This window comes from Cervus canadensis, chromosome 17 (assembly GCF_019320065.1).
Source record: "Cervus canadensis isolate Bull #8, Minnesota chromosome 17, ASM1932006v1, whole genome shotgun sequence".
In the NCBI taxonomy this organism is placed as follows: domain Eukaryota; kingdom Metazoa; phylum Chordata; class Mammalia; order Artiodactyla; family Cervidae; genus Cervus; species Cervus canadensis.
The window spans coordinates 42,628,838-42,653,083 of NC_057402.1; the positions used below are offsets into that span (position 1 = coordinate 42,628,838).

Below are 24,246 nucleotides of genomic sequence, written 5' to 3' on the forward strand. Positions count from 1 at the left end.
TTATGAGGTAAGCATGACAATAAGCAGACAAGGAAACATATCTGTGGGTGGCGATACATGACATACAGAGAAGTAAAGCCAAGACAGACACGGACGGCCAGGGCCAGGTGAGACGATGCCACGTTAAATAAAGTCATTAGGGGAGACCTCACATCTAACATGACACTGGTCAGGAGGAGCTCATGCAGGTAACAGGGAGTGTTCTTACATAGGATACAGCCTGTGCAAAGGTCCTGGGGTAGGGGCATGGCCTGGTGTGATGGGAATAGCAAGCCAGGAGGACATGAAAGCAGAGAGTGGGTGGCATAGGGTAGGGGCTTCCCAGGGCCAGAGGCTGAGGCACCAGGTGCCTCAGGACTTCACCACCACGGTGGGGACTTAGCCGTGAACTAAGAGCAACATGCGCAACACGGGGAAGGTTCTGACCAGAAGGATCTGACTTACAGTTTAAGGAGACCACTGTGGCTGCTGTGGACATGACCTTGAGACAGCCACTCAGTACTGTTCTTTTCCTGTTCTGAGCCCCTATATTTAAATGAAATGATGGCTCAGTCATTCAGAGTAACCACTAGAGTCTGAGACCACGAAGTCACCAGCTCCCTACTTCACTGTTTTCATTCAGCTGAGAGGAGAGTAACTTACTGCCCCCTCCACAAATGTCCACACAGACCCATCTCTGAAGCATCCCTTGCTCTGTCACACTCCAATTATTTATATGCATGCCAGTGATCCCTACTAAGCTGGGAGCTTCTTTAGGGACACAACGAGTGGATATACGTATATGTACAACTGATTCACTTTGCTGCTTAGGAGAAATGAACACAACGTTGTCAAGCAATTATACACGAATAAAAAATTAATTTAAAAAAATGACCTTAGAGCCTGTTACACAGAGTGAAGTCAGAAAGAGAAAAACAAGTATTATATATTAACACATATATGTGGAATCTAGAAAAATGGTACAGGTGAACCTGTTTGCAGGGCAGGAATAGAGAAGCAGACTTAGAGAACAGACTTGTGGACACAGCAGGGAAAGGAGAGGATGGGACAAACTGGGAGAGTAGCACTGATACATCGGAGAAGGCAATGGCACCCCACTCCAGTACTCTTGCCTGGAAAATCCCATAGACGGAGGAGCCTGGTAGGCTGCAGTCCATGGGGTCGCGAAGAGTCGGACATGACTGAGTGACTTCACTTTCACTTTTCACTTTTATGCATTGGAGAAGGAAATGGCAACCCACTCCAGTGTTCTTGCCTGGAGAATCCCAGGGCTGGGGTCACACAGAGTCGGACACGACCAAAGTGACTTAGCAGTAGCAGTAGCAGTAGCAGTAGCACTGATACATAGACCCTGCCATGGGTAAAACAGGGAGCTGATGGGAAGCTGCTGTCTAGCTCAAGGAGCTCAGTTCGGTGCTCTGTGATCACCTAGAAGGGTGGGATGGGGTGGAAGGAAGGTCCAAGAAGGTCGGGATATATGTACACTTTACAGCTGACTCACGTTGTTGTACAGCAGAAACCAATACAACATTGTAAAACAATTATCCTCTAATTAAAAATAATAAAATATTACACCTAAAAAAGACCCCAATGCTGGGAAAAGACTCTGGTGCTGGGAAAGACTGAGCGCAAAAGGAGAAGGGTGCAGCAGAGGATGAGATGTTTGGATGGCATCACTGACTCAATGGACATGAGTTTGAGCAAACTCCAGGAGATAGCAGGGGACAGAGCACCCTGGCAGGCTACAGTTCATGGGGTCACAAAGAGCCGGAGACGACTTAATAACTGAACAACACCTAAGAAAATTAATTTAAAAAAAAAGAAAGAAAGACGCAAGTCTCTATGGTGCTCACACTCAGATTTTATTAGCCGGAGTCCCACCTCCGAGGAGATACATAGCCAGCCAAGGCACCCAGCTACCATCCTGTTCTTGCTTCCAGGGCCGATTCCAGGGCTCCCCTGGGGTGGGGTTTCTGCAAAGCCGCTTCAGGGCCTGGTTTCCACAGGTACAGAGAGCTCAAGGGAAGGAAGCCCAAACTCAGGGCCCAGTCTTCTCCACAGGGGAGAGGACACAGAAGCCAAATGGGCTGTGAGTCATGGAGCAAAGAGAGAGAGCCCTGAGCTGTGCCTTGGAGAACGGGGCACTTGGGGTTTCTCCTACTGGCCAGGCCACTGGATGGTGGCCTGCCTGCCCCCCACAGTAGCCAGTCCCTGCCTGGTCAGACCCTTTCTGCATTCACTGTTGCACATATAAGGCAGCTCGATGCCTCCTGCTAACTGGGCTCTATGAGCTCCAGCTGCTGGAGGACAAGGACCAAGCATCTGATTAGAAGGTGAGGTGACAGGGCATCCACCCTGGGGTACACTCACCAGCCCGCAGGAGCCTGAGGCCCGAGGGGGCTGCTCTGTCCCGGGTGCAAGGGGCTTGGGAGCAGAGCACCCCAACTAGGAGTGGACCATCCTGCCGATAGGCCGTTTCTCTGTAAAGAAGCTTTTTAGCAGCAGCACCTGGCTGAAGCTGACCACAAACAGGGCGATGGTCTCGCCGATGGACCAGTAAGAGACTCGGCTGTTGAGGTCTTCTGCGCGGGCCCGGTCCTGGGCCTCCCGGAGCCGGTAATGCTTCTGGGAGTCGATCACCGTCTTCAGAGCCTCGTGGATGGTCACACAAGCGGACTCCATCTGGGCGGGAAGAGAAAAGCGGTCGTTGCTGACCTTTAGAAAAGAAGACTGGAAGCTGGCACACACAAAGCAAACTTTGTCATCAACATCCTAGGTACTACTGAGTGCTAACGATGTGTCTGCGCCAAGGGTCTGACACGGTTTTATTCATAATAAGCCTAACTGAGGTTCAGAAAGGTCAAGTAACTTGTCCAGAGTCACAGAGCTAGGAGATGGCAGAAGTGTGAAAGTGTTAGTCGCATCTCCGTCGTGTCTGACTCTGTGACCCATGGACTGTAGCCCTCCAGGCTTCTCTGTCCATGGGATTCTCCAGGCAAGAATACTGGAATGGGTTGCCATTTTCTTCTCCTGGTGATCTTCCGATCCCAGGGATCAAACCTGGGTCTTCCACATTGTAGGCAAATTCTTTATCATCTGAGCCACCAGGGAAGCCAGATATAAACTCAACTGTCAGGGCTGCTCCCAATGCAGAGGACCTGGGCTGAATACCTGGTCGGGGAACTAGGTACCACATGTCACAACTAAGATCTGGCACAGGCAAAAAAATAAATAAATAACATTTAAACTCAGCTGTCCAAGTCCTGAGACTATGCTTTCAACCACTGCCCTGTGTTCTTCTTTTTTTCCTACACTCTTATTTAATACTTATCATATCCCTGACAGACCGGGATCATTACCCCCAGTGCTAAGGAGGGCTGACTGACTGCTTACTGAATATATTAATGAGGAAATTGAGGCTCAGAGAGGCTACGTGACTTGCCCAAGGTCACACAGCAAATTAATGGCAGGGCATGACATAAATTCCATCTGCACTAGACTCCGAATCTACCCTGGTGACTCAGATGGTAAAGAATCTGCCTGCAATGCAGAAGACTCGGGTTCAATTCCTGGGTCAGGAAGATCCCCTGGAGGAGGGAATGGCTACTCATTCCAGTATTCTTGCCTTGGACAGAGGAGCCTGGGGGGCTACAGGCCATGGGGTCACAAAAAAGTCAGACGTGATTGAGAGACTGACACCTTCACTTTATTTCTGAATCTACCGCTCATTCTATTACAAAACTGCTGCCTACACTTCTAGGCATACATACAAATAAATGAAAACATACATTTCTCATGTACATAGACCTACACACACATAAAAATGAGGGCAAAGACACAGACATGTGTGTCCGTCAGCACATACAAATGCATACACTCACATGTAACATGTGTTACTTCACAACTTCCTTTACTTGCTAAACTACTATGTGCAGCTGGCAGAATTTTGACTATCTCCCCACCACCACTACCAAGGTCCCTGCTCTAACCCCAGGAAGCTGTGAATACAATGAGCTGTGACTATGACAATTATATGTCACAGCTGAGACTGTCCAGGGGGCCTGAGAGCCCCTCAAAACAAGGAGCTTTCTCAAGCTGACAGCTGAAGAAGTCAGAGAGGCTGGACACAAGAGAATGCTGGCTCTGAAGATGGAGAAGGTCACATGCAAGGAGCAGAGAAAGAACTCTAAGAGCAGAGAGCATGACAGCCAGCTGCAAGGAACTCAATTCTGCCAACCACCTGATTGAGTGTGAGATGCCCCGGAGTCTCCAGAGGACAGCCCAAACCCACCAGGATCTTGATTTCAGCCCCAAGAACTTGAGCAAAGCCTCTAGAACTGTGAGATAATAAATGGCTATTATTTTCAGCCATCTGTAGTAATTACTGACTCAGCAATGGAAAACTAAGACATTATGCCTGTGAAAGAACATGTGTCTTTACTCACTAGGAAACCTCTAAAACATCATTTCATTCAAAACCTAGAGAATTCTATATGGACAATGGGTTCATGTACTACAGAAGTCCATAAGCACCCAACAGACAACTGCTTCCCAAACTGGAAAGGTGAACACTTCATAAAGTTCAAGATAAGAAGCTAGAAGCTAGGGCTTTCCCTGGTGGTCCAGTGGCTAAGACTTAGTGCTTACAATGCAGGGAGCCTGGGTTCTATCCCTGGTCAGGGAACTAGATCCCACATGCCAAAACTAAAGATCCTGTTTGCTGTAACTAAGACCCAGCACAGTTAAAGAAATTTTTTTTTTTTAAAGACGAGTGGATCTGGGAGCCATTTAGAGACTTGTAACAAGTCTCTAACAAGTAACAAGTAACAAGTCTCTAAAAATCAGTGGGATGAAATCAGTGGGATGGACAGAGATACACATATATATGTGTATACTTGCATATGAATGGCCATGTGTATATGCATGCATATGCACGTGTACATATAAGCACACGCACGTTCAATATGTATAAATCCACGTTTTGCTTTTTAAATACAAGGGAAGGGCTCCTTGGCTTTCCAGGCAAGAATTCCATCCTGTGTTTACTTCCATCACACACTCATTCAGAAACCCAAGGTGTACATTTCACTCAGTTGAACTGGGTGCTCCTAGGACCCCTGGGCCCTGGCCTGAGCATTCAGCAGTACAGACTGATACCTCCAGCCTCCTCCCAGAGTCACTGGAGAAGGAGTGAGGTTGGGGTTGGCAGGGAGGAAGAGAGACAGAGGAGGACACAGAAATCACAGGTGCAGACATCCCAGGCAGAGGACATGTCACATGTGCCGTGGAAGGCATAGTTTCAGAGGCTTGGCTCGCATGTCACCGGCCAGAACAGCACCAGGAGTCTCTGAAGAGGGCCTGAGGCCTTACAGGAACAACCTCAGACCTTTACAGGAACAACCTCAGACCCGATCAGTGATGGGAAGGAGGTCAGTCCTCAGACGTAACAGAGCAAGAGGTGGTGTTCTACAGTCTTCCTGGCGTCTGGAACCAGCAGGCCCCCAGAGACCGAGAGCAACATGACACCAAGATCCACAGACACTGGGAGCAGTCCCTTACCGGAGGAACATCCCTCCTCCCCTTCCTCAGGGACCTGCCGTTGCTGTTTGCCTAAGACACCAATTCCGCTTGTTCTCACAAAGTTTCAGTTAGGCAACCTAGCCAGCTTGCTTCCTGCCCAGCAGGAAGCCAGCAGAGGCCCTTTTGTTGCAAACAGCTCTGTTTGCTCAGGGCCAGGGGTCCCCAGCTCTCCCAGAGTGTGACTTTCACCTTGCTGAGACCTCCAGCCCTGCTAGTTTCCAGTGTCCCGAAGCCTCACGGGGATGGTGGGCACTACTCCATCCCAACAAGTGGTCTCTGGAGACACTCTGACCAATCCTTCCGCCCCTAGGACCATCCCTTTCCTGCATCCCATGCCCGCTCCCATCCTATCTCCACCACCTGCTGGTGCCCAGGTCTTCATTTAACTATCAGGAAATTCACTCAGCCTCACCTCTTCAGGGCCTCCACAGATAAAAGGAAGTTCCTACATATGATCCTTCAAGTTGCAAACTTTCAAAGATGCAAATGTGCATGCCATCAACGTCTGGCATGACAGTGCAGCTTACCCTCCGTCTCCTATTGCTGATGACCCTTCAGCTCTACTATCTCCCACCTTCACTCCCTCCTCCAGACAGTAACTCTTCTTGCCTGGCCTCTTCTTGATGCCAGACCCTGTGTACCAGCTGTTGTACTGTACTCCTGTACTTTTCAAGGTACTGTACTATAAGATTAAAAATGTTTCCATGTATTTTCTGTGTTTGTTTTTTATGTATCATTTGTGTGAACAGTATTATAAACATATATAGATGATTGTGTTAGTTGGATACCTAGACCAACTTTGTTGGACTTAGGAACAAACTGGACTTATGAATGCACTCTCAGAACAAAACTTGTTCATATATAGGAGACTTACTGTACTTGGTTCTTCAAATTCTTGAAGAACTCAAAGGCAGTGTCATGTGAGTTGGCCTCAGAGTAGAGTCAGGGAAACTTTCCCTCGACCACCACCGAGGCAGCCCTGGACCTTGGACCTCTGTCAGAAGCCTCCAGTCTCCCCTAGGACCTGCCCAGACTCTCGGGATGCTGGGGGCGCTTCAAGTTTGGCCTCCCTCAGCAGAAATCCTGGCCCGCGCCTCTGTTAGAAGCCTGGTCGTTCTGGAACTCAGGGTGAAGACAGTTCCTCCTGCCTGGGACTTGGTCACTCTGGGTCCTGTTCTTGCCCCGAGGCTGATACTAGTGCCAGAGCACATGGCCTCTGGCTCAGTGCTGACCTGGACGAAGCCTCAGGGGAAGATATGACAGCTGCAGGCAGAGAGGGGATCTGTGCTGAGCAAAGTTAAGATCAGGGCCCAAGAGGAAAGCAATGCCCTGAATACCTGCATCTGCTGTTCTTGCCACCTGGAAGGCCTTCCGTCCTCCCATGCCAGACATGCTCCTGGGCAAGCACTCACACTGTCACTTGTCAGCTAAGACTCTCCCTGCGAAGACTTCCTCAAACCTCCTGGAAGAGACCATTGGTCCCTTCCCTGAGAACCCTCACCCTTAAATCACAGCTCTGGGACTTCCCTTGTGGCTTAGTGGTAAAGAAGCTGCCTGCCAATGCAGGAGATGCGGGTTCAATCCCTGGTCTGGGAAGATCCCACACGCCACGGGGCAAACTAAGCCTGTGTGCCACAACTATTGAGCCTGTGCTCTAGAGCCTGGGAGCTGCAACTACCGAAGCCCACTTGCCCTACAGCCCATGCTCTGCAACAAGAGAAGCCATTGCATTGAGAAGCTTGTGTACCGCAACCAGAGTAGCCTCCTGCTCGCTGCAACTAGAGAAAAGACCGAGCTGCAATTAAGACACAGCACAACCAAAAAGAAATAAATAAACACAATTATTAAAAAGAAAAAACACAGCTCTGATCACAGCATCCTCCGGACACAAGTGCAGATGGAGCACATGCCCAGCATTGGCAAGTGAGCATTGTAGGAGGCAGACACAGAGAGAACCCTGCTCGATCAGGGAGAGGGGCCAGAGGTACAGAAGTAGAAGGAAATGTCTCTTCTGCGTCTGGGCAGAAGGAAGGATGAGGTCCCCAGATGCAGAAGCAGCAAGTGCAATCTCTCCTGCAACAAAACGCAACTCTGAGGCTCCAGGAAAGAATGTCTCTACTGCCCTAACCCACATAGCCTATTCTCTACTGACTAAAGGGCCATACAGTCAAAGCTATGGTGCTTCCAGTAGTGATGTTCAGATGTGAGAGTTGGATCATAAAGAAGGCTGAGCACCAAAGAACTGATGCTTTCGAATTGTGGTGCTGGAGAAGATTCTTGAGAGTTCCTAGGACAGTGTGTGCTCAGTCAATCCTAAAGGAAATCAACCGTGAATATTCATTGGAAGGACTGATGCTAAAGTTGAAGCTCCAATCCTTTGGCCACCTGATGCAAAGAGCCAACTCACAGGAAAAGATCCTGATGCTGGGAAAGACTGAGGGCAGGAGAAGGGGGAGACAGACGATGAGATGGTTGGATGCATCACTGAGTCAATGGACATGAGTTTGAGCAAACTCTGGGAGATGGTGAGGGACAGGGAAGACTAGCATATGCAGTCTATGAGGTTGCAAAGAGTCAGACACAATTGAGCAACTGAACAACTGCACTAATCTACAAAGCCTTTTCTCTACTGGTTTCTTTTCCACTGTTTCAAGACGCAAATCTCTCAGCTCAGGTGGCGACGGTGATGAAGAATCCATCTGCCAATGCAGTTGAAGGAGGAGACGTGGGTTTGATCCTGGGTTAGAAAGATTCCCTGGAGGAGGAATTGGCAACCTGCTCCAGTATTCTTGCCTGGAGAATCCCATGGACAGATCCTGGTGGGCTACAGTCCATGTGGAGGCAAAGAGTCGGACATGACTGAGCAACTGAGCATACACACAGCTCCTGGAAACTTACAAAATCTTCAGAACAGAAGCTATTTCATCAACGACCAACAGAACTCTTCAGAGGACAGGTTGTGAAAGCTCTTACACATAAAGACACACCCTGGGCTGGACTGTCTATCAGCACTCATGTTGCCAAGTTCAAATGCAATGAGGTCCAGCAGAACTCTCCACGCATGGGCACCAGCCACGTGGGACTACTGAGCACTAGACAGATGTGTTGCTACAGAGCAAACAAGGAAGTGAATTTTAATTTAACATTAATGTCAATAGCCCTAAGCAGACAGTGTTTACTGACTGCACAGTGCAGTACTAACCTCCAGCTGCTCAGAGAATAAACCCATCATCAAAGCCACAGAGGAACGGAGCCTGTGGTCACTTTGGAGGGCAGCCCAGAAGGTGACCTGGTCTCATCACAGACTTGGATGCTCTGGCTTTGGTTTTGGCACAGGTGCGGCCACAGATGGTCATTCTTGTCTTGGGGACTTTCCTGGGTCCTGCCACTCAGTCGCTCGACTGAGCTCCAATTCTGTGCCACACTCCACGCACCGGGGCACTGAGGGCCCAGGGGTAAATAACACAAGAGTTCCAGCCTGAGTCTGGGTATGGGAGGGAGGAGCTTGAACAGCAGAAGAGACTGATAGAGGAGGCTGAGGTTGAATTATAGTTAACCGTGAGCGCCACGGGTGACACAGATGACTATCTGTCCTCCAAAAGTGTCACCATTTCTCTGTCAGGATGTGGAGCTGTCACTAGGGGTCAACTGCCTAACAGGACTGTATATGCCAGCCTTCCTTCCATCCATCCAGACTGTCCACATGACTATTTCTCAACAATGAGATATGAGCAGGGGTAATGGTGTCACTTCTGAGCCAGGGCTTTTAAGAAGCAGGTGGGGCTTTCTCATTCTCCCCATTTTTTGGTGGCAAGAAACACAGGACTCTGAAGCCCTAAGGGACAGTGGAAAGATGACCAGAAAGGAGCCTGGCTTCCTAAGTCACTCCATGGAGAAGAGTCCTCCACCCCCACCCCCACTCTCCAGATTATTGTTTGAGTGAGAATCAAAATTTCCATTGTGTTAAGCCATTGATATTTGGGATTTACTTGTGATAGCAGCTTGTGTTACCTTAACTGATACACCATACAAAGCAGGACTTTGTCTTTCTGGCAGAGATGTATTGAAAGAGCAGAGAGGCACGTACTGTGTGTGCTTTGAGAGCAGTGCTGCGTCAGACTAAACGGGAACGTGGGAATACCAGAGGAAAGTACTGCAGGGACATCGTTAAAGAATGGAGAGGAAGACCAGAAGGAGAACATAAGGTCTTCTAGGACTGGATGTGAACACAGGGCAGAGCGAATACTGCGACTTCAGACTGGGAGGTGGGTGGCTGGTGACTGCTCATCAGCCAAGACCAGGACAGACAAGGAGGAACAGGCTGGGGGTGGGGGGCGGGAAGAGGGGGTTCATCTCAGACTCTTGGGGCTGATGTCCACTCACCTGGGTGAGAGCTGTGACTCTGTTCCCCATGTCTGGGAGAATGGGGGGCTCGTCGCCCACTTGAAAGTCAAAGTAGACGGTTTTGTGAGAGAAGGTGGAAAACTCATTACTGAAGCAAAACTGATACACGCCCTTGACCTCGGCCTTGTGCGTGAAGCTGTCATACTGTTTCTTGGTTTCACTGTAGATGATGTTCCCCAGGGGGTCTTTCATAAAGCAGTCGACATCGTAGTGGCCTCCAGTGATGACCTGACAACCATAAAAGAGATCCACAGGCCGTTTTTTATCAGGGGGCAACCACCACTTACCATATGCCAACCGGGCATGGTGATTGATGTCATGAACATTGTTTTCATTTAGTCTTCACAACCTTCTAAAGCAGGTGCCATGACACTCCCCAATTCACAGAGGATGAGTCTGAGGCTGAGAGAGCTGAAGTGAACTGTTCATGTCACACAGTGTGAAAGCAACAGGGTTAAGACTTGGATCCATGTCTGACTGACTCCAAAAGTTTTGCTCTGCAAGAGTGCAAAGAGCCATGGGATTTCCCCAGTGGTTCAGTGGTTAAGATTTTGCCTTCCTGGATACATGATATATATATAGCTGAGTCCCTGAGTTCACCTGAAACTACCACAACATTGTTAATTGGCTATACTCTAATACAAAATAAAAAGTTTTTTAAAAAAAGACTTTGCTTTCCAATGCAGGGAGTGCAGGTTCAATCCCTGTGAAGAAGCTAAGATACCACATGCCTAACAGCCAAACAACCAAAACACAAAACAGAAGCAACATTGTAACAAATTCAACAGACTTTAAAAATGGTCCACATCAAAAAAAAAAAAAAATCTTAAAAGAAAAAAAGGGTGCAAAGAGCTTAATCCTCCCCACTTTACAGAAGAGGAAACTGAGGCTCTGGAGGTTTATATTATTGCAGATGAAATGCAAGAGAAAGGTGAATACAGATTGAAGCCTTCACAGAATCAGTGACTACCAGGGGAGTCATTGGTTCAAACTCTTTCACCATAGGGAAGATAAGATCTGCTAAGAGCAGAATCACAGGGATGGCCAAAGATTAGAACTAAGGTCCATCAAAGAACACGGTCAAAGGCCTCCAACTGCTTCCAGACATTAATATTTCCTTTCCTTCCATTAAAAAATGGAAGAATTTGCTTTGTGATCAGTGAGATTCCTAATGCTGGACATGTATAGACTTATGCTGAACCCATAACAGGGGTTTCTGACCTAGCACAGACCTGATGACCTCTCAGGCCCCTCCAGCCTCACAACAATCTTTCTGTTTTCAAATACTTATTTATGTATTTATTTCTTGGGCTGCATCGTGTCTTCATTGCATCCCACAGGATCTTTCGTTGTGGCACACAGGATTAGTTGCTCTGCAGCATGTAGGATCTTACTTTCCTGACCAGGGTTTGAACCCATGTCCCCTACACTGCAAGGCAGATTCTTAACCACTGGACCACCAGTGAAGTCCCACAAGGATCATTTTTTTTTTTGACGACTGTATCGGGGTGACCCCTGTTTATCCAGCTGCAGTTTGCACACTGTCCACAAATGTGAAAGTAACCAGATGAATGATTCAGAGGCCAGGACACATGATGCTGTCCCCATGCACAGCCTCTTTTAGTGGTTTTGGTCAGAGAGGGCCCATCAAACTGCCTACCCTCCCTTTTGCTGCCCGTGCCACCTCCCCTCTGTAATGCCTGCCAGTATGTGTCCATGATCAGATGCCTGTCTGGATATCTGGGTAGGACTGCCTAAACTCAGATCTGCAGCTCTCTCACTCAAGAACTACCTGCTCCCTACCGCGCCCCCCACCCCACCACACCACACCCCAACTGCGAGCCATGAGAACTCTCACAGCAGCCAAAAGTGCAGGAACTTGGAGCTTTTCTGAGCCATATGGCAGCAGCCACAACACCACTCCTTGTAAACACTGCCAGGCTCAAAGCCTGCGCGGACTCCTTTCCAAAGCACCCTCGCTCCCCCTAACTATGACTTCAAACGCTGGAGAGAGACGAAAAAACAAAACCACGAACCCATTTCCTCTCGCTGCCATTTTTCAATACAGGCGGGGACAAAGCTGTCCAAAAAACGTTGGGACAGAGAGCCTGGTGCCAGAGATGGCGTTCTGTAGAGTCAACGCGCTCTCAGGTCATTCAGGGCAACTCCGCAGGAAGCCAGAGTAGCCCCGGGCATCCCCACCCTGGGCATGCACCTGCGGTGCTACCTCCCTGGCTAGTCGGCCCGTCTCGGGTGGGCTCTGACTTCCTTGTCTCTGGTTATTCCCGTCCCATTCTGCAGCCTCTTTGGCTAATTCCAGCCACTACAGCCGGGGGCGCACTAGTGACCACTGAAGACCTGGAAGCGGGAGAGAGAGGCGGCGCCTAGGGCTCACCTGGTAGTCTAGGGAGAACTTCACGCCCTGATCCACCTCCTCGTGGAAGCACTGCCTGGCGTTGTCCGGCAGCTCGAAGGTGAGCTCGGCGCCCCGCGGCCGCTCCGCGTGGAGCAGCAGCAGTAGCAGCAGCGGCAGCGCGGAGGCTGAGCGCGGGACCACGCCACCCATGATGCTCCCGGTCCAGGCCGGCGGGCCGCGGCTCGGGCGTGCGCTCCGCGCGGGCGGGGCGGCAGCTGCTGGGACCCAGAGAAGGTGCAGCACAGACGTGGCGCGACCCGGCGCCGCGCTTCCGGGAGAAAGGGCCCGCGCGGTTCAGAGCGCAGCCGCGCGCTCGGGGGTGGGCCCGGGACTCCGGCCAGGGAGTACCGCTGCGCCTGCGCGCTGGCTGGGCTGGCGAAGGGGACGCTCCCCCTTCGCTGCCCCGCCCCGCTTTCCTGCTGGAGCGTCTCCGCGAAGGGGAGGCGGGGTCCCCACCGCCAGCGCGCAGCACCCCAAAGCGCCCCCTACATGCATCCCCAACAGGGGTGTTTCTGCACCTCTGGGTTCCGCAGGGTTGTGTTTCCCGGAGTCGGCCCAGGTCCACGCAGTCCATACTGTCTGGCTGCAGGAGCACGAAGGTTTTACAGGGTACATTCTGTTTTTGACTGGTAGACTTAAATTGAAGAAAGTAGGGAAAACCACTAGACCATTCAGGTATGACCTAAATCAAATCCCTTATGTCTATACAGTGGAAGTGAGAAATAGATTTAAGGGACTAGATCTGACAGAGTGCCTGATGAACTATGGACGGAGGTTCGTGACATTGTACAGGAGACAGGGATCAAGACCATCCCCATGGAAAAGAAATGCCAAAAGGCAAAATGGTTGTCTGAGGAGGCCTTACAAATAGTTGTGAAGAGAAGAGAAAAGCAAAGGAGAAAAGGAAAGATATTCCCATTTGAATGGAGAGTTCCAAAGAATAGCAAGGAAAGATAAGAAAGCCTTCCTCAGCGATCCATGCAAAGAAATACGGGAAAACAACAGAATGGGAAAGACTAGAGATCGCTTCAAGAAAATTAAAGATATCAAGGGAACATTTCATGCAAAGATGGGTTTGATAAAGGACAGAAATGGTATGGACCTAACAGAAGCAGAAGATATTAAGAAGAAGTGGCAGGAATACACAGAATAACTGTACAAAAAAGATCTTCATGACCCAGATAATCACGATGGTGTGATCACTCACCTAGAGCCAGACATCCTGGAATGTGAAGTCAAGTGGGCCTTAGAAACCATCACTACGAACAAAGCTAGTGGAGGTGATGGAATTCCTGTTGAGCTATTTCAAATCCTGAAAGATGATGCTGTGAAAGTGCTGCACTCAGTATGCCAGCAAATTTGGAAAACTCAGCAGTGGCCACAGGACTGGAAAAGGTCAGTTTTCATTCCAATCCCAAAGAGTCAATCCCGAAGAATGCTCAAACTACCTTACAATTGCACTTATCTCACACGCTAGTAAAGTTATGGTCAAAATTCTCCAAGCCAGACTTCAGCAATATATGAACTGTGAACTTCAGATGTTCAAGCTGGTATTAGAAAAGGCAGAGGAACCAGATATCAAATTGCCAACATCCTCTGGATCATCAAAAAAGCAAGAGAGTTCCAGAAAAATATCTATTTCTGCTTTGCTGACTATGCCAAAGCCTTTGACTGTGTGAATCATAATAAACTGTGGAAAATTCTGAAAGAGATGGGCATACCAGACCACCTGCTGCCTCTTGAGAAATCTATATGCAGGTCAGGAAGCAACAGTTAGGACTGGACATGGAACAACAGACTGGTTCCAAATAGGAAAAGGAGTACATCAAGGCTGTATATTGTCACCCTGCTTATTTAACTTATATGCAGAGTACATCATGAGAAACGCTGGGCTGGAGGAAGCACAAGCTGGAATCAAGATTGCTGGGAGAAATATCAATAACCTCAGATATGCAGATAACACCACCCTTATGGCAGAAAATGAAGAGGAACTAAAAAGCCTCTTGATGAACGTGAAAGAGGAGAGTGAAAAGTTGGCTTAAAGCTCAACATTCAGAAAACTAAGATCATGGCATCTGGTCCCATCACTTCATGGGAAATAGATGGGGAAACAGTGGAAACAGTGTCAGACTTTATTTTTGGGGGCTCCAAAATCACTGCAGATGGTGATTGCAGCCATGACATTAAAAGATGCTTACTCCTTGGAAGAAAAGTTATGACCAACCTAGATAGCATATTAAAAAGCAGAGACGTTACTTTGTCAGCAAAGGTCCCTCTAGTCAAGGCTATGGTTTTTCCAGTAGTCATGTATGGATGTGAGAGTTGGACTATAAAGAAAGCTGAGTGCCAAAGAATTGATGCTTTTGAACTGTGGTGTTGGAGAAGACTCTTGAGAGTCCCTTGGACTGCAAGAAGATCCAACCAGTCCATCCTAAAGGAAATCAATCCAGAGTGTTCATTGGAAGGACTGATGTTGAAGCTGAAACTCCAATATTTTGACCACCTGATGCAAAGAGGTAACTCATTGGAAAAGACCCTGATGCTGGGAGGGATTGGGGGCAGGAGGGGAAGGGAACGACGGAGGATGAGATGGTTAGATGGCATCACTGACTCAACAGACATGAGTTTGTGTAGGCTCCAGGAGTTGGTGATGGACAGGGAGGCCTGGCATGCTGCGATTCATGAGGTCACAAAGAGTCAGACATGACTCAGTGACTGAACTGAACTGAACTGGAGAAAGTCTCCTGGTCCACAAATGAGTGTGCCCAAACTTGCTATAACGCAGTAGTTAGGAAGGCTAGATGAAAGAAGAGATGGAAACTCTGAGAACCCAATTAACACCCCTCTTTTTCAGTCCCACCCCCTTCCCAAGGTGAAAAAGGGTGCCATGGGGCAGGAGATGGATGATGAAAGTAGAAACCCCACAATTACATCTACTCCGGGGAAAACCGACAGGTGTGCTCATACTCAAAGCTTCGTGAAGCTTTGTGAGGATGGAAATACAAGTCTCTCGCTCAGGGGTTTCAGGTTTACTTTGGTTGTCAGGATAAGTGGAAGGTTCTTCTGGGACAAAACAATCATTGTTTTCTTTCCTTTTGACTTCTCAAAAGTTCTGGAAGCAGGTAAATTAATTTACTGCCTTATCTATTACCATTGACCTGAGAAGCTATTTTGTATAAACATCACTATAGCGTTTTATAGTATACTCAGTCTAATCAGGTAAGACAAAGAGAAAACCCACTGATTTTAGTTTCACTACAAAGTAAAGAGGACTTCCCAGGTGGCTCCGTGGTAAAGAATCCACCTGGAATGCAGAAGACTCAGATTTGATCCGTGGGTCAGGAACATTCCCCAGAGGAAGCCATGTCAACCCATTCCAGCATTCTTGCCTAGAGAATCCCATGGACAGAGGTCCTGGCAGGCTACAGTCCATAGGGCCAAAAAGAGTTGGACAAGACTAAAGCAACTGAGCACGCACTCAGTAAAGAATTTTTTTCAGAATATTGTTGGTTGACCTGTATCTTGCTTTTAGCAAAGACTTTTACTGACCATATAGGTCTCCACGTAGATAAGACCAACTGTCCTGTCACTGTGTTGCAGGAAGGGGGGACCCCTTTCAGGGCCCGAAACTGGGCTCTTGTCTAACACTCGGAAATGAATTATCCAAGGAGACACATGTGCTGACAAAGCAAGAGATTTTATTGGAAAGGGCACCCAGGTGGAGAGCAGGAGGGTGAGGGAACCCAGGAGAACTGCTCTGCCACGTGGCTCGCAGTCTCGGGTTTTATGGTGATGGGATTAGTTTCTGGGTGGTCTTTGGCCAATCATTCTAATTCAGTCTTTCCTGGTGGCGCATGCATCGCTCAGCCAAGATGGATGCTAGCGAGAGGGATTCTGGGAAGTGGACAGACACGCGGTGTCTCCTTTTGACCTTTCCCGAACTCTTCTGGTTGGTGGTGGCTTATTGGTTCTGTGTTCCTTATCAGCATCTCCTGTCATAAAACAACTCATGCAAATGGTTACTATGGTGCCTGGCCAGGGTGGGCGGTTTCAATCAGTGTGCTTCCCCTAACAACTGTACATATTTGGACTTCCCTGGTGGCTCGGACAGTAAAGAATCTGCCTGCAGTGATGGAGACATGGGTTCGATCCTTGGGTTGGGACGATCCCCTGGAGAAGAGAATGGCTACCCACTCCAGTATTCTTACCTGGGAAATTCCCATGGACAGAGGAGCCTGGTAGGCTACAGTGCATGAGGTCGCAAAGAGTCAGACATGACTAAGTGACTAACACTACTTTTTAAGATGCTAACATATCAATATGTGAAAGCAGTCTGTTGACTGAAACAATGTGCATGCATGATGTAATTGTTAATATTTACTGGCTCTGTACTGGACTTGGCAAGGTGTATAATGTGCTTTGAGGCTCCTTCCATGGCCCTGTCCTGTTAAACATTATTTTTTAGTAACTGGTAGAAAACATTGACGTACTAATCATCAAATCTAGAGGCACCAAGTGGAGAAACATATGACAAATATAAGACAAAGATTACCTTGGCCAGCTCAAAGTATTCAGCCAAGACTAACAAAAAGAAATCTCACCAGGTTAAATGTTAAATCCTAAATTAATTCCCAAAGAACACCTGCATAATCTCAGGGGTAAGAAACTTTGCTTGGCAGTAGATCAAGTCAGAGTCTGTGAAGACAGATAATCAACAGATAGCTGAATATAAGACAATGGAAACAGAGGAACTAAAAAAGAATCCCTGACTTGGGCTGGGTGACTAAAAGAACAGCATTGTTTTAGCACCTATTGTGTGGAAGTTACTATTACTGAAAGGAACTGCCTGTGCTGTAACAGGCAATGATCAGATCATAGCTATTGTTCTAAGAGGGACATTAATAAAATAGGGAGTATAGGAAGTAATTAGGAGGGAAGCGGTATAATAAATTGCTGGGAAGGCTTCTCAAATGAGGTAAAATCAAAAGAAACAGGATTTAACCTGGAAGAGTAGAAAGTAAGAAGGAAGAGAGTATTAGCTTTAAAAGTTTGCATGATAGTGGTCCAGTGGTTAAGATTCCACACTTCAGGAGGCATGGGTTCGATCCGCTGGTCAGGGAACTAAGATCCCATATACTGCATTGTTCGTTTAGTCACTGAGTTGCGTCCAACTCTTTTTTGATCCTATGGACTGTAGCCCACCAGGCTTCTCTGTCCATGGGATTTCCTAGCAAGAGTACTGAAGTGAGTTGCCATTTCCTCCTCCAGGGGATCTTCCCAATCCAGAGATTGAACCCACATCTCCTACATTGGCAGGTGAGTTATTTCCCACTGAGACACTGAGGAAGCCCCCTGTAGGCTTGATGATTTCCTAGATGATATGGCAGGCTCAGGGCAGCCTCCCAAGAGAGCCAAGTCAGAGACAACTTGGCCCTTCTCCCTCTGCCATCCCCACCCACCCCCACTACATCCCAGAATTTGCCCAGTATCACTTTTAACACATTCTGTTGATCAAAGCAAGTCCCAGGGCCAGCCCAGATTCAAGGTGAAGAAATGGACTCTGGAGACTTAAAAAGAATATTCACAACCTAAAAGTTGAGAGGTGTGTTTTATTTGGTGGGAATTTTTAGGACTTCAAGCCTGGAGGCAGCATCACAAGAAATTCTGAGAGAACAGCTCCAAGGAGACCGGGGGCGGGGGGGGGGCGGGGGGGGGCAGCCAGGTTATACAGAAGTTTTGCAACATAGGGCAGGTAATCAGAACATCAAAGGAAAGAAAGATCAGATATTCCAAGGTAAGGAGTTTAGTGCTTTTTTATGTATGGGAGGATCAGGAATCTGGACTCACTGAAATCATTCCTTTGATGTGTACCTTAGCTATCTAGAGCCAGTATTCTGTGTTTTCTCATCCTGAGCTTCCTCGGGGTTCATCATGGGGCATGGCTGCAGTCTAATGGCTGCTGTATGGCAGATATTCTCTCCTTCTTGAGTCCCCTCAGGGCTGACCAGCTCACCATTGGTGGTGGCTGCATTGGCTAGTGACTATGGCATCCTTGTTTGCCGATACAGCAGGAAATGTTCCATTTCTCAACTCCATCTGTCTCTGGATTGGAGGAGCTGCAGAGTCACATTCAAAGGAGGAGCATACTAGGTTGGCAGGAATCTGTGGTCATGACACAATCTACCATAGTACTCAAATTCACTGAGCTTGTTAATGGCTAAGCCAGCAATTGAAACTAGGTCTGCCTGATTCTAAAGGCCACTTGCTTTTCAAGACACACACACACACACAACTCTACCCATTCCTTGGGATACATCTGTCCTGCATGTTGCATCTGCCATAACTTGGGCAAACCATGAATCTGACATTGAGGTATATTTCAACTCAACATAAGAAATGACTTCCTGACAACTAGAGCTTTCCATAAATTGATGAGTAGAGATAATGGATTTTTTTTCATTGCTTAAAATATTAAAGCAGAGACTGTATAAATACCCTAGGATGTTGTAGGGAAGATTCATGAACTGAGTGATGGAGTATAATGGCTGAGGACCTCCAAGCCTCTTTCAGTCTTTGTGTTCCATGATGTGTGGTAGAAGGTTCCAAAATAGGATAATTTGGAAAACAAAAGCAAAACTATTACCTGTCCACTTTCGCAGCTGACTTCTCTAAAGGCCTCTTAAAACAGCAAGTTAAAAATGAGAATCTTAATAGATTCAGAAAAAGCATGATAAAGTGCAGAGTCCATTCATGATTAAAAAAAAAAAAAAAAGAGCCCTGGTATCTCAGCTGGTAAAGAATCCACCTGCAATGCAGGAGACCCCGATTTGATTCCTGGGTCGGGAAGGAAGTTTCCCTGGAGAAGGGATAGCCTACCCACTCCAGTATTCTTGGGCTTCCCTGGTGGCTCAGATGGTGAAGAATCCACCTGCAATGCAGGAGACCTGGGTTCGATCCCTGGGTTGGGAAGGTCCCCTGGAGGAGGGCATGGCAACCCACTCCAGAATTCTTGCCTGGAGAATCCCCATGGACAGATGAACCTGGCAGGCTATAGTCCATGGGGTCACAAAGAGTCAAACACAACTGAGTGACTAAGGACAGCACAGCAGATCAAAAATAATTGATAAATTCCTTAATGTCATAAAATGTCTATTAAAAAATGAGAGCCCACCTCATGGTTAACAAGTAAACATTAAAATCTTTCCCTTTGAAACTGGCAATAAAACATAAACTATCACCACTGCTATTCAATATTGTTCCAGAAATTCTTGGCAGTAAACTAAGGCAAGATAAGGAAATAAAAGAATCAGAATAGGAAATATGAAAGTCAGAATATGAGGGGCACCTGAGGGAATGTTACCATTGTGACTCTTTGTTGAATTGCACACTTGTATTCTGTATGTGTATTTTATTTCAGAATTTAAAAGGTTTTAAAAGTGTCCTATAAAGACATAGGCTTTATAAAGTGAATCCATCTGTGCCCTGAAGCAGGTTTTTTATTTTATTTTTAATTGGAGGATAGTTGCTTTACAATGTTGTATTGCTTTCTGCTGTACATTGAAGTCAATCAGCCATAAGTATATGCATGTCCCCTCCCTCTTGAACCTTCCTCCCACCTTCCACCCCATCCCACCCCTCCAGATTGTCACAGAGCATCAGGTTAGGCTCCCTGTTTTATATAGCAACTTCTCACTAATTATCTGTTTTACACATGGTGGTTTATATATTTCAATGCTACTCTCAACTCATCCCATCCTCTCCTTCCCCGCTGTGTCCACAGGTCTGTTCCCTATGTCTGAGGCAGGATTTTTTATTTGTTCCATGCCACAGGAGCACACTCCACAACTTGCTCTTAGGATTTTAGAAGAAAATCAGTTTTTATCCATGCCTCATATGTGTAACTGATGGTGAGGAAAGAAAGCAATGTAGTCACTGTGGACTGACTGAGGCAAATAGAAAGTTTGCAAACCACATGCGCTGCCATGGAGCTGTGACCATACCAGGCTTTCCCCAGACAAACCAGAGAAAGTGACACATACTGCCCTCCATGGGAGGCCAGCCTGCCTCCCATCACAGCACCCAGAGGGCCAGCTATTCCCCTCTTTCTGCTTGTAGGTCCCAAGACATATGGGCATGTGACCCAGGCTCTGCCAACCAGACAGTCTTGCATCCGATCTTGAGGGGGTGTCTAAAGGCATGAGGACGTCAAAGGTTATTGATGGCAGTGGTAGGATGGAGACTCCTGGGGAGTGAGAACTAGTGCCCAGGAGCAGAAGTTCACCCTAAGAGGAAGCTTACCATGGCGTGATTTTGGCAGTGCATTTAGCCACTTAGCCTTTCTTAAGTCTTAACCCCTTCTGTGAGTCAATTTCCATTCTTCTCATTGTTTCTATAGAGTTTGAGATTTTAAAACTGAAGTGGAATGGGACTGGATTTTTCATTACCTTTGGGCAGCTAGAAAGCTATAGGCTTTGACTAAAAGGTCAAGATAGAATAGGAAGGGGACTTTCCTGATGGTCCTGTGGTTAAGAATCTGCCTGCCAATGCAGGGGACATGGGTTCAATCCCTGGTTAGGGAAGATGCCACATGCCATGGGGTAACTAAGCCCGTTCACCACAAATACTGAACCTGCGCTCTAGAGCCGGGGAGCCACAACTGGTGAGCCCACATGCTGCAACTAAATGAAGTTTAGTTTAACTGCACAACAATTTAGTTTAGTTGCACAACAATAAAAGCCACTGCAATGAGAAGCCCACACTCTTGCCACAGCTAGAGAAAGCCAGCAAATAACAGAAAAGACCTAGTGCAGTCAAAAATAAATAATCTTTTTATAAAAAAGAGAAATGGGAAAGGGAAATTCCACAAAGTACTTATGAAGGCAACGCTTAGAGTAAAATAGTCTCTGTATGATTATCAATAGACCACTCTGAAGTTATGTGCTGTGGAAACATAGAATCAGGAGAATGCTTTGAAATAGGTTTTGTCAAATTTCTTTGTGTTTATAGTGCAGAAGAGACACATACACTGATCCCACTCCCAGCTAGTTTTCCTCACTTAATATCATGGCCCTACCCAATGACAAGATGAATGGGAAGATATGTCCCCCATGTGTCCAGAAGAAGAGGAGGACTGAATATAGGTGAGTACTATTCATAGCAGTTGTATTACAGTCAATAATAATAATAAAAAGCACAAGAAAGACAGTTTCTAGTTAAGATCATTTGAACTTAAGTTCCCCCTGAAGACAACAACTTTAAATGTTTTCTAGAAAGCATCAAAGAACTGACAAGATTGGAAAGAATTATCAAGGGACAACAATCCATTGGAGAGGGAAGTGATCCCAAATGCTGCTTTTCCCATGAGGGCCTTTGCCAGTTCTGAAAATGTTTAATTTGAATGTTTACAGTCACACAGGGAGAGTGGACTGAAAACAGAGCCTGAAGGAGAGTGTTGGGGGAACATGATGTCACTTTCTAGTTCAGAAACTGCAGGGTATTACCCACACCAACCACATGCAATTGGCTTCATGGAAATATCACAGTCCCTCTTGGTCCTGATTATCCCAGTGGGTCCTGAGCATCACCTCTGTTCTAGTCTCCATTTGGAACCCACGTGCTCTGACAGTCATTTCCCATTCAGACTTCGCTTGTGTTGTTCATATGCCTGGGAGGCTCTGCCAGCTCCGTTTAGGGACCCTGCTGCTCACACCATCCCCAAAACATCTACCGTCTTATGATGAGTCCATGTGGCTGAGCCACAAGTTGCCCAGCTATTTGGTCAGACGTCGTTCCAGGTATTTCTGTAACAGGTGTTTGGATGAAATTAACGCTGAGGTTGCTGCAGTTTGAATAGAGCCAGTTGCCCTCCAGAATGTGAGTTGACCTCGTTGAGTTGGTCAAAGGCCTAAACAGACCAAATGGCTGACCTTCCTCTGCACGAGAGGCATTTTCCATCAGACGGCTTTAGGACGTGAATTGGAACATCAGCTCTGCTGTTTGTCCTGCTGGCCCACCCTGCAGATTTTGGACTTGACCCAAGCTTTCACAATTCAATCCCTTATAATAAACCTTTAGATAGACAGAGAGACAGTTCATATATATACTTCATGTATATCATATATGGGCCTCCCATGTGGCACAGTGGTAAAGAATCTGCCTGCCAATGCAGGAGACACTGGAGAATCCCTGGATCAGGAAGATCCCCTGAAGAAGGAAATGGCAACTCCAGTATTCTTGCCTGGGGAATCCCATAGACAGAGGAGCCTGGCGGGTTCGCAAATTCACGGAGTCCAAGGGGCTGCAAAGAGTCCGACATGACTGAGCACATGCACACACATCATATATGTCCTATTTATTCCATACCTATGTACTATATATAGTATATATAATTCCATGTGTGTGTGTGTATAATATCCTGTTGGTTCTCCTTCTCTGGAGAACCCGACTAATCACTCCTCTTACAGTCTGTGTTGTCTTACTGTCTCACTTTATATAGTCATTCTTTAATTCTCCTGTATCAGGGGAGCTCCTTATGGGACTTGGCTAAAAACTGAGGTATAATTGATACATGACAACCCGCATCTGTTTAAAGTGTACAGTTTGATGAGTTTTCACATGTACATGCCTGTGAAATCATCGACATAATCACGACAGTGAATCCACCTCCCGCATAGTTTCCTCCTTCCCTTTGTGATCCCTCCCTCTATGCCTCCCCAACCTTCCCATTCATTCCCATAAGCACTGATTTGCTTTCTATCTCTACATTTATTAGCATATTCTAGAATTTTATATAGCTGAAATCATAAAAAAGCACTGTTTTTAGTAGAGCTTCTTAAACTCAGCACAGTTATTTTAGGATGCATTCATGCTGTTGTGTATGTCATTTGTTTAGTCGATAAGTTGTGTCCGACTCTCTTGTGACCCCATGAACTCCTATATAGCCCACCAGGCTCCTCTGTCTGTGGAATTTCTCAGGCAAGAATACTGGAGTGGGTTGCCATTGCCTTCTCCAGGGAATCTTCCCGAGCCAGGGATTCTCCAGTGTCTCCTGCATTGGCAGGCAGATTCTTTACCACTGAGCTTCCAGGGAAGCAGTGTATGTCAGTAGTTCATTCCTCTTTATTACTGAGCAGTATTCTAGTCCACATATCCATGGGTTTATTTCTGATCTCCAGCTCTGTTGTTCTTTTTCACAGTTGTATTGACTGTTGGAGGTCCTTTGCATTTCCAATTGAATTTTGTTTTATTTTTTATATTTTGTTACAATGCAAAGAATCATTAAGGTTGCCAATGGAATTATAGATACTTATCAATTGACCTTTTTTTTTTTGGCTGAGCAGCATGCAGGATCTTAGTTCCCTGAGCAGGAATCAAACCTGATCCACTGCAGTGGAAGCTCAGAGTCTTAACCGATGGACTGCTAGGTAAGTCCCTCCAAGTGAATTTTAGAATCAGTTTTTTAATTTCTATAAAAATGCCTGCAGAAGTTAGCTTTAACAATACACATGGGCAGCTGATTTTTTACAAAGGTACAAAGGCAATATAGTGGAGAAATGACAGCTTTTCCAACAAATGATGCTGGAAAAATTGGATATTCATATGCAAAAAAAAAATACTTGTTTTAAAGAACTTGGATCCATATATCATACCAAATACCAAAATAATTGAATCATACGCCTAAATTTAAAACAAAAAGGTATAAAACTTTGCAAAATGGAAGAAATGGGGACATCCCTGGTGGGCCAATGGTTAAGAATCCACCTTCCAATGCAGGGGGACATGGGTTCGATCCCTGGTTGGAGAACTAAGATCCCACATGCTGAGGGGCAACTAAGCCCGCACTCCAC

At 46.8% G+C, this 24,246-nt stretch overlaps 1 protein-coding gene and 1 long non-coding RNA gene across 2 annotated transcripts; one reads left to right on the plus strand and one right to left on the minus strand.

The window, feature by feature from the left end:
* Window positions 1-1,841: 1,841 nt before the first annotated feature.
* TMED3 (transmembrane p24 trafficking protein 3) lies at window positions 1,842-12,698 on the minus strand. The gene is made up of 3 exons (XM_043434267.1): window positions 12,380-12,698; window positions 9,964-10,212; window positions 1,842-2,682 (listed from the first exon to the last, which is right to left on the minus strand). Exons 1-3 carry the CDS (start codon window positions 12,548-12,550, stop codon window positions 2,446-2,448), a joined length of 657 nt encoding a protein of 218 aa, XP_043290202.1. The 5' UTR covers window positions 12,551-12,698; the 3' UTR covers window positions 1,842-2,445.
* On the plus strand, window positions 6,267-21,028 carry LOC122419580. Its single transcript, XR_006262927.1, has 4 exons — window positions 6,267-6,278; window positions 6,449-6,455; window positions 18,203-18,206; window positions 20,902-21,028. It is a non-coding gene; the product is annotated as an uncharacterized LOC122419580 (long non-coding RNA).
* Window positions 21,029-24,246: the final 3,218 nt, after the last annotated feature.